Below are 16,278 nucleotides of genomic sequence, written 5' to 3' on the forward strand. Positions count from 1 at the left end.
CACTTAGTGGAGCCACCCTCTTGAGCCACCGTGGAAGACTCACCCTCGCACGCCCTCTCTCGCACGTACAGCATACCGCGTCGATGGCATTGCCCTTGGACCTCACATACGGAACATCATGGCGACGGCAGAAATGCGCCAAGAGTGTCCATATAATTTCTATCGCGACAGAATATAATCTTTGTTTAATGACCACGTCTCTCTGAGCCTGTGACCTACGTACGACCATGCCAATGGGTTTAGACAGTAAGCCACTGCTGTGTTTGCTTTTGACAAGTTGCTTCAAAGGGACACTAAACAGGATCAAGTTACAGTTGTAGCAACGCTATACAATCAGCTGCAGCGCCGCCAATAAAGACCGCCGCATGTGCGCGCGGATATTTCCGTTTACGTGTTCTTATAATAATACCGCTGTTTGTGATCCCCCATTGGGTTTGCGCCATTGCAATGTAATCGCCGCCATCACCGTATAAGCACACGCCAGCGCGCCCGGTCCGAGCTCCCGGAGGCTGCCTTCATTCAACAAGTGCGTATGCGCGAATCCAGCGACAGCAAAACCGTCGTGGGAGGTTTGTAAGCCGGAAAGGGCGCGAAATACGATGCGGCCACGTCTTGTGCACCACTTCGCCGTGACCTCATGGATGGATGTTTGTTGGGCAGGAAAGCATTGCATTCTAACCGAACCGTAGACTCGGCATGTTTTGATAACTTTTCCTATGCCAAAGCGTTCTAAATACGAGGTCACACTCGGAAATTCACGACGTCACATTGACGTACCGGCACAGCACCGTGACAGGGACATTGAAGCCATGTTTGGCCTTCACTTTCTGCAGTATAGGAATCAACACATTTTCCGCCAAATAAATTAAAATAAATTTCTGAAAGAATTATTTTGCAGTCTTACGTGTTTCAGGGCAATTCCTCAGTGTCTGGACTGTTAACAACTTAACATTGACGAGTCACAATGTGAAAATAAAAATATGGCAAACCGACGATTATGAAGCGCGCCGCAGTTTAGCGACTCCGGTATAATTTCGACCACCTTCACGCATATCGCTGTGCACAGGCCAACCACTAAATGTTGCTCGCCCTAGCGCGCGCACTGTCACCTGCTCGTCATCATTTTTTCATCGTACAGCTAAAGACTGGAACGGCCTTCCCCACCACCTCGCTGCCATCACCACCTCATCTGCCTTCGTGGATGAAGTAACGAGTATTCTGTCTTTAAAATAAGATAGTGGGCAACCTCCTATATTTTCGTACCACCCACCCCTTATGTAATACCCCGCAAGGGGTCCTTAAGGTAATAAAATGAAATGAAATGAAACCTGCCGGCGACGAATCAGTAGCAGCGCCACCGAGCGGGAGCCGTGCACGCGAGGTGGATTGGGCTATGAGTGCGTCACTGAAGCGTTTAGCATAGACAGAGAAGCAAGATTCTTGCTTCCGTGTCTCTTCTAAACGTCCGGACGCAAAAAGTTAATACACCTACTTGCCATGCTCAAAATGCAATCCCTCTAGCCGACTTAAGAAGCTAGTGCTGGGACTTTTGGTCACCGTACATCGACGCATTTTCGCACTTCAAGTGCAAATCTGCATATTTTGTACAGCAAGTTGATGGCAGCGCCAAATAAAGTGAAACCTCAATATAACCAAGTCAATGAAATCGCCACTTGGTTGTGTTCCAAATTTTGCTACATTGAAAAATTCGACCCCTTGCGCAAAGCACAGTCGCTGATCGATTCTTTTTTACACAGAAAGGGCTTAAGCCAGCATTTTAGCTTTTAGTTGTCACAGTGCCCTGCCGTATCTGTCGTCACCACGACAAACTGTGAATCTCTGTTCGTCCTACCCCCCGCAGCTCCCTCGATGAACACCCCGCTGTCGCCGATGCCTCCGGACATCATCACCGGCAGTCCCATTGAAATACGCACCACTATGGCCGCGGCGGACACTAGGGGAAAGCCTCCGTGTACCTTCAGCATCATGTGAGAAGCATTTTTACACCGTGCAGATCATGCACACTCTGCAAAAAATTGTTCTCCTTTTCGATGATATCGTTCCTCTGTGATTCGATCCAGACGTAGGAACTGTTGCGTTTGCATAAACACGTGACGAAACCACCTCCGCGTTGTGCCACCTCCTCCGCCTTCGTTAGCACAAGTGTCGCGCGACCCCGCACGCATCTCGGGCATCGGTCACGCTTTATTCACGGTCGAGCTTGTCCACATGCCGGCTACAGCATATCGGGGTCATATGCAGCAGCTGAGCACGCGTCCGCTATTCTTGCAACATTTCAAATTCTTAGCTAAGTGAGTTTATTATCTCGAGCTGCTTTTGTATATTTCAAATAACAAGCTCATTCTTAGTACAGTTCTCGATATATACAATACTGTCTTTGCACACAGACCATAAGAACCCAAATAATATTACAACTACCTATGTACGGCAGCACATTGAATACCAAGTACCATGTCTTCTAAATAAAATTGAAAATATTCGAGACTTAGATAGTGCAAGTTGAAAAAAATCGCTTTAAGTAAGCTCGTCTAGAAAATGGATTGAATATGTTTCAGTACCGATTAAGTGTTGATTACAACATGGATATGAGTCGATTTAGTTCTTTTCTTCCCTATCTATCTCTCCTACCCCATGTTCATCATGTGCTAATATTGTCATTGTTATTTATGGTTTGTTGCATTAAGGTTTTTAACGAAACCCAATTGCCATGCCCACATCGCTAATTAGTCAGTGTCATTATTATTTTAGCACCTATATATATTTAACGCCACTTACAGCGAGTATTTTAGGCCCTTTTAAAGCCACGCCACATCTTCCATGAGCAATTCATTGTCCACGCCATCCTCAATTCATCGTCAACATTTGCGATGGCCCATAGAGTTTCTCACTAAAACATCATGATCATCAGCCTGGCCCACTGCAGGGCAAAGGCCTCCCCCATACTCCTCCAACTACCCCGGTCATGTGCTAATTGTGGCCATGCTGTCCCTGCAGACTTCTTAATCTCATCTGTCCACCTAACTTTCTGCCGCCCCCTGCTACGCTTTCCTTCTCTTGGAATCCAGTCCGTAACCCTTAATGACCATCGGTTATCATCCCTCCTCATTACATGCCCTGCCCATATGCCCCCCCCCCCATTTCTTTTTCTTGATTTCAACTAAGATGTCATTAACTCGCGTTTGTTCCCTCACCCAATCTGCTCTTTTCTTATCCCTTAACGTTACGCCTATCATTCTTCTTTCCATAGCTCGTTGCGTCGTCCTCAATTTAAGTAGAACCCTTTTCGTAAGCCTCCAGGTTTCTGCCCCGTAGGTGAGTACTGGTAAGACACAGCTGTTATACACTTTTCTCTTGAGGGGGGATGGCAACCTTCTGTTCATGATCTGTGAATGCCTGCCAAACACACCCCAGCCCATTGTAATTCTTCTGGTTATTTCAGTCTCATGATCCGGATCCGCGGTCACTACCTGCCCTAAGTAGATGTATTCCCTTACCACTTCCAGTGCCTCGCTACTTATCGTAAACTGCTGTTCTCTTCCGAGACTGTTAAACATTACTTTAGTTTTCTGCAGATTAATTTTTAGACCCACCTTTTTCCTTTGTCTGTCCAGGTCAGTGAGCATGCATTGCAATTGGTCCCCTGAGTTACTACGCAAGGCAATATCATCAGCGAATCGCAAGTTACTAAGGTATTCTCCATTAACTCTTATCCCCAGTTCTTCCCAATCCAGGTCTCTGAATACCTCCTGTAAACACGCTGTGAATAGCATTGGAGAGATCGTATCTTTCTGCCTGACGCCCTTCTCAATTGGGATTATGTTGCTTTCTTTATGGAGGACTACGGTGGCTGTGGAGCCACTATAGATACCTTTCAGTATTTTTACATACGGCTCGTCTACACCCTGATTCCGTAATACCTGCCTGACTGCTGAGGTTTCGACTGAATCAAACGCTTTCTCGTAATCAGTGAAAGCTATATATAAGGGTTGGTTACATTCCGCACATTTCTCTATCATGTGATTGGTAGTGTGAATATGATCTATTGTTGAGTAGCCTTTACGAATTCCTGCCTGGTCCTTTGGTTGACAAAAGTCTAAGGTGTTGCTGATTCTATTTGCGATTACCTTAGTAAGTACTTTGTAGGCAACAGACAGTAAGCTAATCTGTCTATAATTTTTCAAGTCTTTGTCGTCACCTTTCGTATGAATTAAGATTACGTTGGCGTTCTTCGCAGATTCCGGTACGCTCGAGGTCATGAGACATCGCGTATACAGGGTGGCCAGTTTTTCTAGAACAATCTGCCAACCATCCTTCAACAAATATGCTGTTACATGATCCTCTCCAGCTGCCTTCCCCCTTTGCATAGCTCTCAAGGCTTTCTTTACTTCATCCGGCGTTACTTGTGGGATGTCAAATTCCTCTACACTATTCCCACTTCCGTTATCCTCGTGGGCACCATTGGTACTGTATAAATATCTATAGAACTCCTCAGCCACTTGAACTATCTTATCCATATTAGTCATGACATTGCCAGCTTTGTCTCTTAACGCATGCATCTTATTCTTGCCTATTCCTAGTTTCTTCTTCACTGCTTTTAGTCTTCCTCCGTTCCTGAGAGCATGTTCAATTCTATCCATATTATAGTTCGTTATGTCAGCTGTCTTATGCTTGTTGATTAACTTCGAAAGTTGTGCCAGTTCTATTCTAGCTGTAGGGTTAGAGGCTTTCATACATTGGCGTTTGTTGACCAGATCTTTCGTCTCCTGTGATAGCTTACTGGTCTCCTGTCTAACGGAGTTACCACCGACTTCTATGGCATACTCGTTAATGATGCCCATAAGATTGTCGTTCATTGCTTCAACACTAAGGTGCTCTTCCTGAGTTAAAGCCGAATACCTGTTCTGTAGCTTGATCCGGAATTCCTACATTTTCCCTCTTACCGCTAACTTATTGATCGGCTTCTTATGTACCAGTTCCTTCTGTTCCGTCCTCAAGTCTAGGCTAATTCGAGATCCTATGGTCACTGCAGCGCACCTTGCCGAGCACGTCCACATCTTGTATGATGCCAGGGTTAGCGCAGAATATGAAGTCTATTTCAAATCTAGTCTCACAATTCGGGCTCCTCCACGTCCACTTTCGGTTATCCCGCTTGCGGAAGAAGGTATTCATTACCCGCAATTTAGTCCGTTCTGCAAACTCTACTAATAACCCTCCTCTGCTATTCCTATAAGCTATGCCATATTCGCCCACTGACTTGTCTCCAGCCTGCTTCTTGCCTACCCTGGCATTGAAGTCACCCGTCAGTATAGTGTATTTTGCATAGAGTTTCACATTAATATACCTAGAGGGAAATATGGCGCTGCGATCGTTCAACTATCATGGGAATGATGGGAAGTACAGGCTATGGATTGGCATTCTGTTGACTGGAAAACTAGTCTACAAGTATTTTTTGGCAGTTTTGCTCTCGCTCCAAGCGCGATTGCTATAACGTGCAGTGGGACAGTGCAGCGCAAAGCTCTCTGCCTTTGTTCTGTTGCTCGAAGTGGCGAAAAAGCACTAGGCCAGCGGCTGGGGCGATGTTCGTGTCGCGGTGTGGCGTCAAAGCCCTGACGAGAAAGCGACGGCATCGTAAACGTTGAAAGAACATGTTTTGAGCGTTTGGACCTTGGTTTGTTAAGTGTGTTAGGTTGACACTGTAGCGTTACGTGCTTTATGAAACTTCAGAATATGAAAAATAAGGCACTACTAACACAGGACAGTTGTACTTCTAGTGGCTTGACAATCAAATTTCATTGAGAGCTTATTTATGCATTTCTCGTTTATGTGCTCATTGAAATGCTTTAGGACTTTGAGAACACAAACTTACTTGTGGTAGGAAAGGTTGCTGCTTCCTGGCTGTAGTCTAGTGTCGCAAAATGGGCAAGTGCAAAGCCACGCCACAACGCTTCGGAAGCGGTACGTCAATATAAAATATGATGACGAGATACTCGTTGGAGGCCACTAGCGTCCTAGCTAGCACTGCAACAGATGTGTTTAAAAGTACTTGAAGACGTTCAGCAATCGTGACAGCCGACGCAGCCTTTCGAAAGAGCAAGAGAGTTCGCAAGTGCCTGTCGTGTGCGAGAAAAGTCTCGCGTTTGCAGCGAGGAGGCGTCGTAGCAGACGACACTTGTAGCATTCCGCTCAAGGGCGCAACACTTTCCAAAAATACAACATTTTTATTTCCAGAAATACTTGATGAGTATTCTTATATAAGTACATGCATGGTTGTTATTGCTGTTGCAAAAATACATAAATAATTATTCTTTGGCGTTAAATCGGTAACAGAATCGCACAAGTATGCATTCCCTGGTGTGTCCTGGTGACAAACCATAGTAAACCATGCTTCCATCTCGAAGTCATACAAAGTTTATGTAGCGTGTTGTACGTTATATAACATACTTCAGAAATAAAATTAGGTTTTACGCGATAATATTCGAGTATAGCTTTGTTTACTGCGCCGCAAGCAAACGCCACTAGTCTAAAGATCGAAGTCAATCCGAAGCCTGTACTTCCCATCATTCCCATGTAGGTTGAGGCAACGCTCATGAGAGCCCCCATACACACTAGCGCCACATTTCCCTCTAGGGTATTTTGTTTTGACACACTATAACACCTAGAGGGAAACCTGGCGCCACCGTCTACATGAGTTTCCTAAGGGGCGTTGTGCTGTCATGCGAATGACGGTGTATATATGTGCGAGGCTTGTGTTGGCTGGTGTTGTAAGAGGCTTCGTCTAAAACGTGGATATAGCTAAATAAATAACCCCTTCTTAAAGTAAAATCTTCCTAAAAGGTGTTCATTCACGCATGTTACATCTTCCAGTGACCTTTACTCACCCACAATGCATACCAAGCGAAGAAAAGCAGGAACAGACGACAAACTGTTCGAAAGCGAGCGTGAATATTGTCGTTTGTCCTCCAACTATAGCGGCCCGCTGGGACTTGTTACGTTTAATATAATTGTACATGCAATCAAAAGCTCTCATAATTAGACAAACGTGTTTTCGTGTTGTAATAAAGCTAAAACCGCTTTTAACGTGCTGTTTTAGTAGAAAATGAGTCATTGTGACAGACGGAACAGTGCTTGCCAGGTGCGTCTTCAAGGTGTCCTGACTCTCTAAGAACGATGCCAATCCGAAGTCGCTATATACCGACATTCATATGCATACCACAGCGCAGCAGCGCCAGATTTCCTTCTAGGTAATATAGTGAGAAACTCTATACTTGCGCCATAAAACACCACACATCATTATCATGTGCTACTGGTGATTTTCTTTTCGAGCATATGTATATTTTTTCTTGCTGTTTGTGAGCGTATATATTGCAGATTAGCTTTTTCTTTGTTACTATTATCATTCACATTCCTTATACCTGTGAAGACGATTAACTCGTCTTAAGTTTAGCATAACAAGTGTTGCTTGCCTGTTTGTATTTGTCCAAAGTGCATTCGAAGCAAAAGCCTCCGTCAGGCTGCTGGGCCTTTCGCTTTTGCTTCGATTTCTGTATATGTGCAGAAAGAAATCAGCGAAGAAAAGAATGAAAGTTTCGTGCAACAACGAACGCTGCTTGGCCGTCTTACAGGGTCTGATCCGCCGGCACCACCACGAGATCATCCCACAACCACGGGAGAATGCGCTGACGAAGAAGAGCTGGCCACTACAGTTTTTGCAACTCCGATGTTAAAAGAAGTTTTACAGCGTCCACCACTCCCTTAGAAACCCAAGTGATGATGGCCGTGCTGTCTGTGTTGTAACATCGCTTCACGAACGAGCGGATTGCGGGTTCGCGCTTGAGTGTGCACCCATGCGACTGACTCCCTTCTCTCGCCTTCCCGCATCTCGCCGCCGATGTGTAACAGGAGTTTTTAAGGGTAACGCACGTGGTTCAGGCCCAGAAGCGTCTGACAAATGGGTTGCATGCTCTCTAGTGGTTTGTAAAAATGCATCGAAAACAATTACTTTTCTATGTACATACATTTATAAGAACGCAACGCCGACGTGTGTATGCATGGCACTGAGCAAGACATGTTTAAAAGCACGACCGCAACCATGCAGTAGCGATCGCTGCTCGCCTCTCCACGTTCATACTCCTGCCTTCTTCAGACAACGGCCACACCATGCACTCGATTGCCCTTGTGTACGAGTGACAACCGCTTATGGTGCGTTTGTCAATTTTCTATTCTTCTGCCACATAAATATGCGTAGCAAAGTTTATGAAAGACTGCTATCGCTGCTAGTGTGCGTGTTTATTTACAGGCATTGGTTTATACATGCAAAAGAATGGGGCTTGTCATTCCTGTCTATGCACAATCACATGACGCGGGCCAGCAGTTTGACTTTTAGTAGGGGACCCTGTATATTCGATAGAGTACAACACGCAGACACTTGCAGATTTTTTTTTAATTGCCTGTGGGTGGTAGCACAATTCTAGTCCGTGAGCGGGTCTCCTCGAAGGGGCGGACTTTACTTCCCCAATAAATTAAAATACAAATAAACTAATTAACGAAAATTTACTAATTCGTTTTCTAACTAATTACCGTAGAGCACATATATTGCAATTTACCAATCCTGGCCGGAGAGACTGCAAGGCGTATCCACTTGAAAAGAATTGAGTGCATGACACCATTTACGAGATATGCGCCGTCAAACTTGCGGTAAAAATGCACTGTCGTTCCACTTACTTTCTTAATAACACGTGGTTTTATGCAGTGAAGCACAAAAGTAACTGGAACGCCGATGCATTTCTCCACAAAGTTCAGGAATTAATATCTCGAAACTGGTGTCATCCTGAGAATTCGTTCCAGGTAGATCCGCCTTTCGAGCTCCCTAGCTAGAATTTGTAAATTGCAATATGTGCCATAAAGTAACTAGGTAAAAGCTTAATTTGCGAGTTTTTGTTAAGTAGTCGATTATGCATTGAACATTTTGTGCAAGTAATGGCCGCCTCTTCGAGTAGCCCAGCTAATAGGTTGTGATATCTGCCACATGAAATTAAAAAAAGTTTTGAGTGTTCGCTGAAACACTCGGTATATACAGGGTGTCCCACGTAACTTGAGCCAAACATTAAAAATATGCAAATGCCACGTAGCTGAGCAGAATAAAGATAATGTTGTTTGCCGTCGCTTAGAGATATTCCGGTTTTTCTCATTCCGTCTAATTAGGTAATTAATGACAATTAATTTATATCTCAAATATTATAATTAGATGAAAAGTGCCAGTGAGAACATTGTAGAGCGACATGAAAAACTCCCGATGCAGCTTCCTGTTGCTCAACACGTGCGACGTAGAGGCGTTTTTCCGAGCGTGAAAGCAGCCCGCAAATGCGCGCGAAATTGCCGCGCGACTGGCCGCTCGAGGCGCCGCATGCGCGGGCTTCTTTCGCGCTCGGAAAAACGCCTCTACGTCGCACGTGTTGAGCAACAGGAAGCTGCATCGGGAGTTTTTCACGTCGCTCTTCTCACTGGCACTTTTCATCTAATTCTAATAGGAGAAAATAACGCGCGTCCTGCGGGAGGGCCAAATGCCTGGCGGCATCCTGGGCCCGCTAGACGGCCCGTCCTCGAGGGAGGGGCCGAGCAGTGCGGCCAGCGCGTGCGAAAGCTGTTGCTAGAGGCCGCGTTCTCGTTATTTTTATGTATCCGTCCCATAATATATGCTCCAGAGTGGCTCTGGATTCGCATGTGTTGCATTTGTCCGTTTGATATATATCCGGATGTATGATGTGCAAGAGCCCAGGATTCGGATACGTCCTAGTTTGTAACTGCCGCCATGCGACAGACTGCTTTTTTGTCAATTTTGGGTGAGGTCGTGGGAATATGCCCCTCTGTAACCTATAGTGTTTCGTAATGTCATTATATGTTGTCATTCTGTCCTCCCACTCATTTACTGCACCGTCACGTCCAGAGGGTGTCGGGGCGTCACTTGCGACTGCGGCTCGGTGCGTAAGCCCTCGAGCCGCGTCGTGTGCGGCCTCGTTGTTGCCTTCCTCCGGGAGGGTGTGAGCGGGTATCCATGTGATGTACACCTTTCTTTTGAAATTTTGACCTCCTGCAAGAAGAATGCGTAGTGCCTGCGGGGAGATTCGGCCATAGGCAAAGTTTCTTATTGCCGTCTGAGAGTCGCTGACTGTCACAGTTGCGTTAGTCTGAGCTACTGCGAGCGCTGTGGCTGCCGCTGTCTCGTCACTTGCGGTGCGTATCGTCGCGCACGTCTTGCACTGTTTCTCGCTATTGATTACGGCTGCCGTAAACCCTCGTCTGCGACTGTATCGAGCCGCGTCTACGAAGACTGCGTCCTTGTCGCTGCCGAATTTCTTTTGTATCTGCTTCGCTGTGTTCTCTCGTCTGTCCTTATTGGGTTCTGGGTGCATGTCCTTTGGTATTGTGGGTATTACCATTGTTTTCTTCGTCTCTCTCGGGATGTCCACCTTGACACCGTGCTGTGTGTCGTAATCTATGTCTAGTCTCTCTAGGATGTGTCTGCCGGCTCTAGTCTTAGAGAAGCGTTCATATTGTGCCGCACATTGCGCTTCAATAAGCTCGTCTATCGTGTTGTGGAGGCCTAATTGTAGCAACTTGTCCGTGCTGGTACTGATCGGTAGCCATATGGCTAGCTTGTATATTTTCCGAATGAGGCATTCTAGTTTGATCTTTTCCGCGACCTAGCATTTTAAGTACGGTGCTACGTATTTGAGAAATTATTTCATCATCATCATCATCATGAGCCTGGTTACGCCCACTGCAGGGCAAAAGCCTCTCCCATACTTCTCCAACTACCCCGGTCATGTACTAATTCTGGCCATGTTGTCCCTGCAAACTTCTTAATCTCATCCGCCCACCTAACTTTCTGCCGCCCCCTGCTACGCTTCCCTTCCCTTGGAATCCAGTCCGTAACCCTTAATGACCATCGGTTATCTTCCCTCCTCATTACATGTCCGGTCCATGCCCATTTCTTTTTCCTGATTTCAACTAAGACGTCATTTACCCGCGTTTGTTCCCTCACCCAATCTGCTCTTTTCTTATCCCTTAAAGTTACACCCATCATTCTTCTTTCCATAGCTCGTTGCATCGTCCTCAATTTCAGCAGAACCCTTTTCGTAAGCCTCCAGGTTTCTGCCCCATACGTGAGTACTGGTAAGACACAGCTGGTTATACACTTTTCTCTTGAGGGATAGTAGCAACCTGCTGTTCATAATTTGAGAATGCCTGCCAAACGCCCCCCAGCCCATTCTTATTCTTCTGGTTATTTCAGTCTCATGATCCAGATCCGTGGTCACTACCTGCCCTAAGTAGATGTATTCCCTTACCACTTCCAGTGCCTTGCTACCTATCGTAAACTGCTGTTCCCTTCCGAGACTGTTAAACATTATTTTAGTTTTCTGCAGATTAATTTTCAGACCCACCCTTCTGCTTTGCCTCTCCAGGTCAGTGAACATGCATTGCAATTGGTCTCCTGAGTTACTAAGCAAGGCAATATCATCAGCGAATCTCAAGTTGCTAAGGTATTCTCCATCAACTTTTATCCCCAATTCTTTCCACCCCAACACTCTGAATACCTCCTGTAAAGATGCTGTGAATAGCATTGGAGAGATCGTATCTCCCTGTCTGACGCCTTTCTTTATTGGTATTTTGTTGCTTTCTTTATGGAGGACTACGGTGGCTGTGGAGCCGCTATAGATATCTTCCAGTATTTTTACATATGGCTCATCTACACCCTGATTCCGTAATGCCTCCATGACTGCTGAGGTTTCGACTGAATCAAACGCTTTTTCGTAATCAATGAAAGCTATATATAAGGGTTGGTTATATTCCGCACATTTCTCTATCACCTGATTGATAGTGTGAATATGGTCTATTGTTGAGTAGCCTTTACGGAATCCTGCCTGGTCCTTTGGTTGACAGAAGTCTAAGGTGCTCCTGATTCTATTTGCGATTACCTTAGTAAACGCTTTGTAGGCAACGGACAGTAAGCTGATCGGTCTATAATTTTTCAAGCCCTTGACGTCCCCCTTTCTTATGGATTAGGATTATGTTAGCTTTCTTCCAAGATTCCGGTACGTTCTAGGTCATGAGGCATTGTGTATATAGGGTGGCCAGTCTTTCTAGGACAATGTTCCCCCCATCCTTCAACAAATCTGCTGTTACGTTATCCTCCCCAGCTGTCTTCCCCGTTTGCATAGCTCCCAAGTCGTTCTTTACTTCTTCCGGCGGTACTTGTGGGATTTCCACTTTCTCTAGACTATTCTCTCTCACATTGTCGTCGTGGGTGTTACTGGTACTGTATAAATCTCTATAGAACTCCTCAGCCACTTGAACTATCTCGTCCATTTTAGTAACGATATTGCCGGCTTTGTCTCTTAACGCATACATCTGATTCTTGCCTATTCCTAGTTTCTTCTTCACTGTTTTTAGGCTTCCTCCGTTCCTGAGAGCATGGTCAATTCTATCCATATTATAGTTCGTTATGTCAGCTGTCTTATGCTTGTTGATTAACTTCGAAAGCTTTGCCAGTTCTATTCTAGCTGTAGGGTTAGAGTCTTTCATACATTGGCGTTTCTTGACCAGATCTTTCGTCTCCTGCGATAGCTTACTGGTCTCCTGTCTAACGGAGTTACCACCGACTTCTATTGCGCTCTCCTTAATGATGCCCATAAGATTGTCGTTCATTGCTTCAACACTAAGGTCCTCTTCCTGAGTTAAAGCCGAATACCTGTTCTGTAGCTTGATCCGGAATTCCTCTGGTTTCCGTCTTACCGCTAACTCATTGATCGGCTTCATATGTACCAGTTTCTTCCGTTCCCTCCTCAAGTCTAGGCTAATTCGAGTTCTTACCATCCTATGGTCACCGCAGCGCTCCTTGCCGAGCACGTCTGCATCTTGTATGATGCCAGGGTTCGCGCAGAGTATGAAGTCGATTTCATTTCTAGTCTCACCATTCAGGCTCCTCCACGTCCACTTTCGGCTAACCCGCTTGCGGAAAAAGGTATTCATTATCCGCAAAGGATTTAATTGAGAATTATTGTCTAATTAGGCGGAATGAAAAAAAAATCTTACTACCTCTAAGCGACGGCAAACAACATTATCTTGGTTCTGCCCGGCTACGTGGCATTTGCATATTTTTATAGTTTCGCTCAAGTTACATGGGACACCCTGTATAGTAATATCATAAGAAGCCAAGACACCAAGGAAAGCATAGGAGAAACCACTTGTACTTAATAATTGAATTAAAGAAATGATCGGCCGCTATGGCTTGCTTGTGGTGGCGCTGACTAATAATCCCAGGGTTAGTTCTAGAAGATAAACATAAATACCCCGTGGAAAGTGGATGGAAAACGGCGCCGCATGTAGCTCAATTGGAAATAGCATCGCGCGCGTATTACGAATACGTGTGTTCGTATCCCTCCTGCGACCAGTTGTCTTTTCATCCACTTTCATTTCCATTATTTCCTCATTTATTTAATTCAATTAATAAGTACAGGTAATTTCCCCTGAGCTTTCCCTTTGGTCCCTTTGTTTGTTGGCTTCTTCCTGTACGACTAATAAAAATCGACCCCTCCGTTTCCTTTCTTCTCGTTTATGCATCTGCCGGATGTTTCAGCAGCGACTGTCTCTAAATATTCAAAATAGGGGAATGCAGACACAATAACACTCTGCACGAGAAGGTTGGCAACAAGGGCGAACAAAGAAAACTCGCTGACGGATCACTCAGCTGCCTAATTATCTGAGATTCAACCTTTCACTTTCTCGACTATCAACATTAGGGCTCCAATTCAACGCTCGTAGCTAGTCGCAAGTTCGTAACAAATCGGCTTTTAAAACAGATCAAAAGCACTCGCTCAAGGCATGCTGGCGCAAAGAGTGGGGACAGTGTCATTGCGATATGCCGAAAGCTAGGGCCTTACGAAGGCCACGCTACGAAACAAAAGCAAGAGCAGCTTGGCTGTGGCCCCGATGGACATCCGCTATCGACCAGCACCAATGGCTGTTCGTTTCATCTTCTCGTTTGACAAGCACCAACCAATGGCGCTATTCTGGACATTGTCAAATTCAGTAATGGCAGCACTTTCAGGCAATCAGGGATGGCCTTTCTGTTTGGATGCTGCAATTACGAAATTCTACAATATGGCAGAGCCCCCTGCGGTGGCTTAGCGGCTATGGCGTTGCCCTGCTGAGCACGAGGTCGCGGGATCCCAGCTGTGGCGGCCGCAAAAATGCCCGTGTCCCGTGCATTGCGACCAAGTGGTGGTCAACATTACTACGGCGTGCCTCATAACTAAATCATGTTTCTGGCATGTAAAACCTCAGAATTCATTCATTCGCAACATGGCAGAATTTGACAATGTCCGCACGCCAAGCGCGGGCCACCAAGATGAACCTGCAAAGCCTGGTTCGGTTGTCAGAATGGGCAGATGTGACGAGCATTTCCCGCGCCTTTCGAGCCGATGGGCGCGGCGCGCCGTCCGAAAAAGTAGCAGCGTCGTTTCCCGCTGGAGATCTGCGCGTGACATTTTCGAAGAGGGGCTCTGCAGCGAGAGGTTCCTTAGCCTGAGCACCTCGGTTGGCGTGCGTGATAGTCAGCTTAGAAAAACTGACTTTTTTTTGCAGAGCTTGTTTCCTCGCTAAATCTGTTTGAGTTCTTTGCTATACATGTGGCGAAAATTCGGCAGCCATCGCACGTTGGCCGATCTCACCTAGAGATGTAAGTGACGGGAAGAAAAACGCGTGAGGATTGAGGGGAAAAAAAGCGTTTCTTTTTGTTTGTTCGTTTTATTGCAATAGCAATTGTATGGACACTCCAGGCGCATATTTGCCATCACCGTATAAAGTCCATGGGCATTAACACCGTCGCCGCCCGCCGAAAGTTGTGTGTGCGACTTAAAACACGCGAGGGAAGCCAACGATGTCGGCTCAATCTGGCGCGCGCGAATGAAGAAAGCGGGAAGCAAGCGCGCCGCCTTTCGTCGCGCGAGAGCACGCGAGAGGCCGTGGGCCGACGGACGGACGGAAGGGAGGGAGGGGGGGAGGGGCAGCGTTGTAAAGCCCCTTAAACTTTACAGCGTTTTGCTCCGGCAGCAACTGCTCACTTCACGCAAGGGGAAGGGGAAGTGACGATCGCGGCTCGATCTCGCGCGCCACATGTGGAGGAAAGCAGGCAGGCAGCGCGTCAGGAAGAGGGGCTTCGACTCCGCCAGCGCCGAGTGCGTACTTTGCACTGGCGCGGGCGGTCGCGCACGCCGTATCTTTTTCATCTGCAGACGGCTCATGCCTTTGTGCTGTGTTCTCGCCGTTCTTAGGTTGAAGCGATGGACCGCACGAACGTCACTTTGCTCGCTGCTGCTGCCGCACTTGCTCACACCAGCGTTCCGAGAGCGAGCGGCCGCGCTCATCGAGTAGGATGTGTTCGTGTTTGCTCGTGCGCGTTAAAAGCATGCTTCTTAACTCAGTAAACGAATGTTTCCAAGTTTATACGGCCGACAAAACTATTATTCTTAATTCGTATATCTGTGTACTAATTTGCTATCGCAATCATTGCTTCGCCTTTCGGGCGAAAAAAAAAATAACCATGCACAGTGATCCAACCATCCACAGCCATACTCTACTGAGCAGCATACGCCTTTAGAAGCGGCGACGACAACAGGAAAACGGCAGCACATTTTGAAGTGTCTTCATTATATGCTTTTTTTTATGGCGTTAGTTTACCTTACGGCATCAAAAGCAAGCGTTACACATAATTGTTAGCTCTGTCTGCTGTGTAAAGTCCTAGAGGAGGTTTCAGTATCGTTCTGAAAATGCAGCGTACCTTTAAGAGGTAGCGGGACACAGGACGCCCTTCGAGTTTTGGCCCAGGACTGGCGTCTACGAAGCACGTGGAACAGCCAGCCTGGTGGCAAGGCCTTGCATTAACCAGCCGCTGACACCTATAGCTCTAGGCTGCTGCAGGTACCTTCGCCATCTGTCAGTTGTGAGCGGAACTCATATTTGCATGGACGTGTTCATAACAAGCTTTGCTATACCGACTCACAAGTAAACGTGTTCGAAAGCTGGACTACGTAAAATCAATCTTGAATGTGGAAGTAGCTGTAACCGATTGTAATGCGAGTGTGTCCAGCGAGAGTGGCTCTGACACTGAGTGACCTCTTTCCCAGCTATTGGATTAACAATCTGTCGTAAATGGGAACAAGGAGTTCATTCCTTTGTCTTCCCGTTCTCTGCATAATA

General features: G+C 46.3%; 1 protein-coding gene across 4 annotated transcripts in view; it reads left to right on the forward strand.

The window, feature by feature from the left end:
* LOC142588529 (uncharacterized) overlaps window positions 1–9,442 on the forward strand; it is a 506,469-nt gene extending 497,027 nt beyond the window's left edge. For 3 of the 4 annotated variants that reach the window (XM_075700366.1, XM_075700368.1, XM_075700369.1), the window contains 2 exons: window positions 1,862–1,988; window positions 7,644–7,772. In XM_075700366.1, coding sequence (XP_075556481.1) covers window positions 1,862–1,988; window positions 7,644–7,650 — 134 coding nt within the window. In that variant the 3' untranslated portion in view covers window positions 7,651–7,772. Of the gene's footprint in view, window positions 1–1,861; window positions 1,989–7,643 lie in introns of all 4 variants that reach the window. The other variant, XM_075700367.1, reaches the window with a different exon arrangement.
* Window positions 9,443–16,278: the final 6,836 nt, after the last annotated feature.

Source organism: Dermacentor variabilis, chromosome 7 (genome assembly GCF_050947875.1).
Source record: "Dermacentor variabilis isolate Ectoservices chromosome 7, ASM5094787v1, whole genome shotgun sequence".
In the NCBI taxonomy this organism is placed as follows: Eukaryota; Metazoa; Arthropoda; class Arachnida; order Ixodida; family Ixodidae; genus Dermacentor; species Dermacentor variabilis.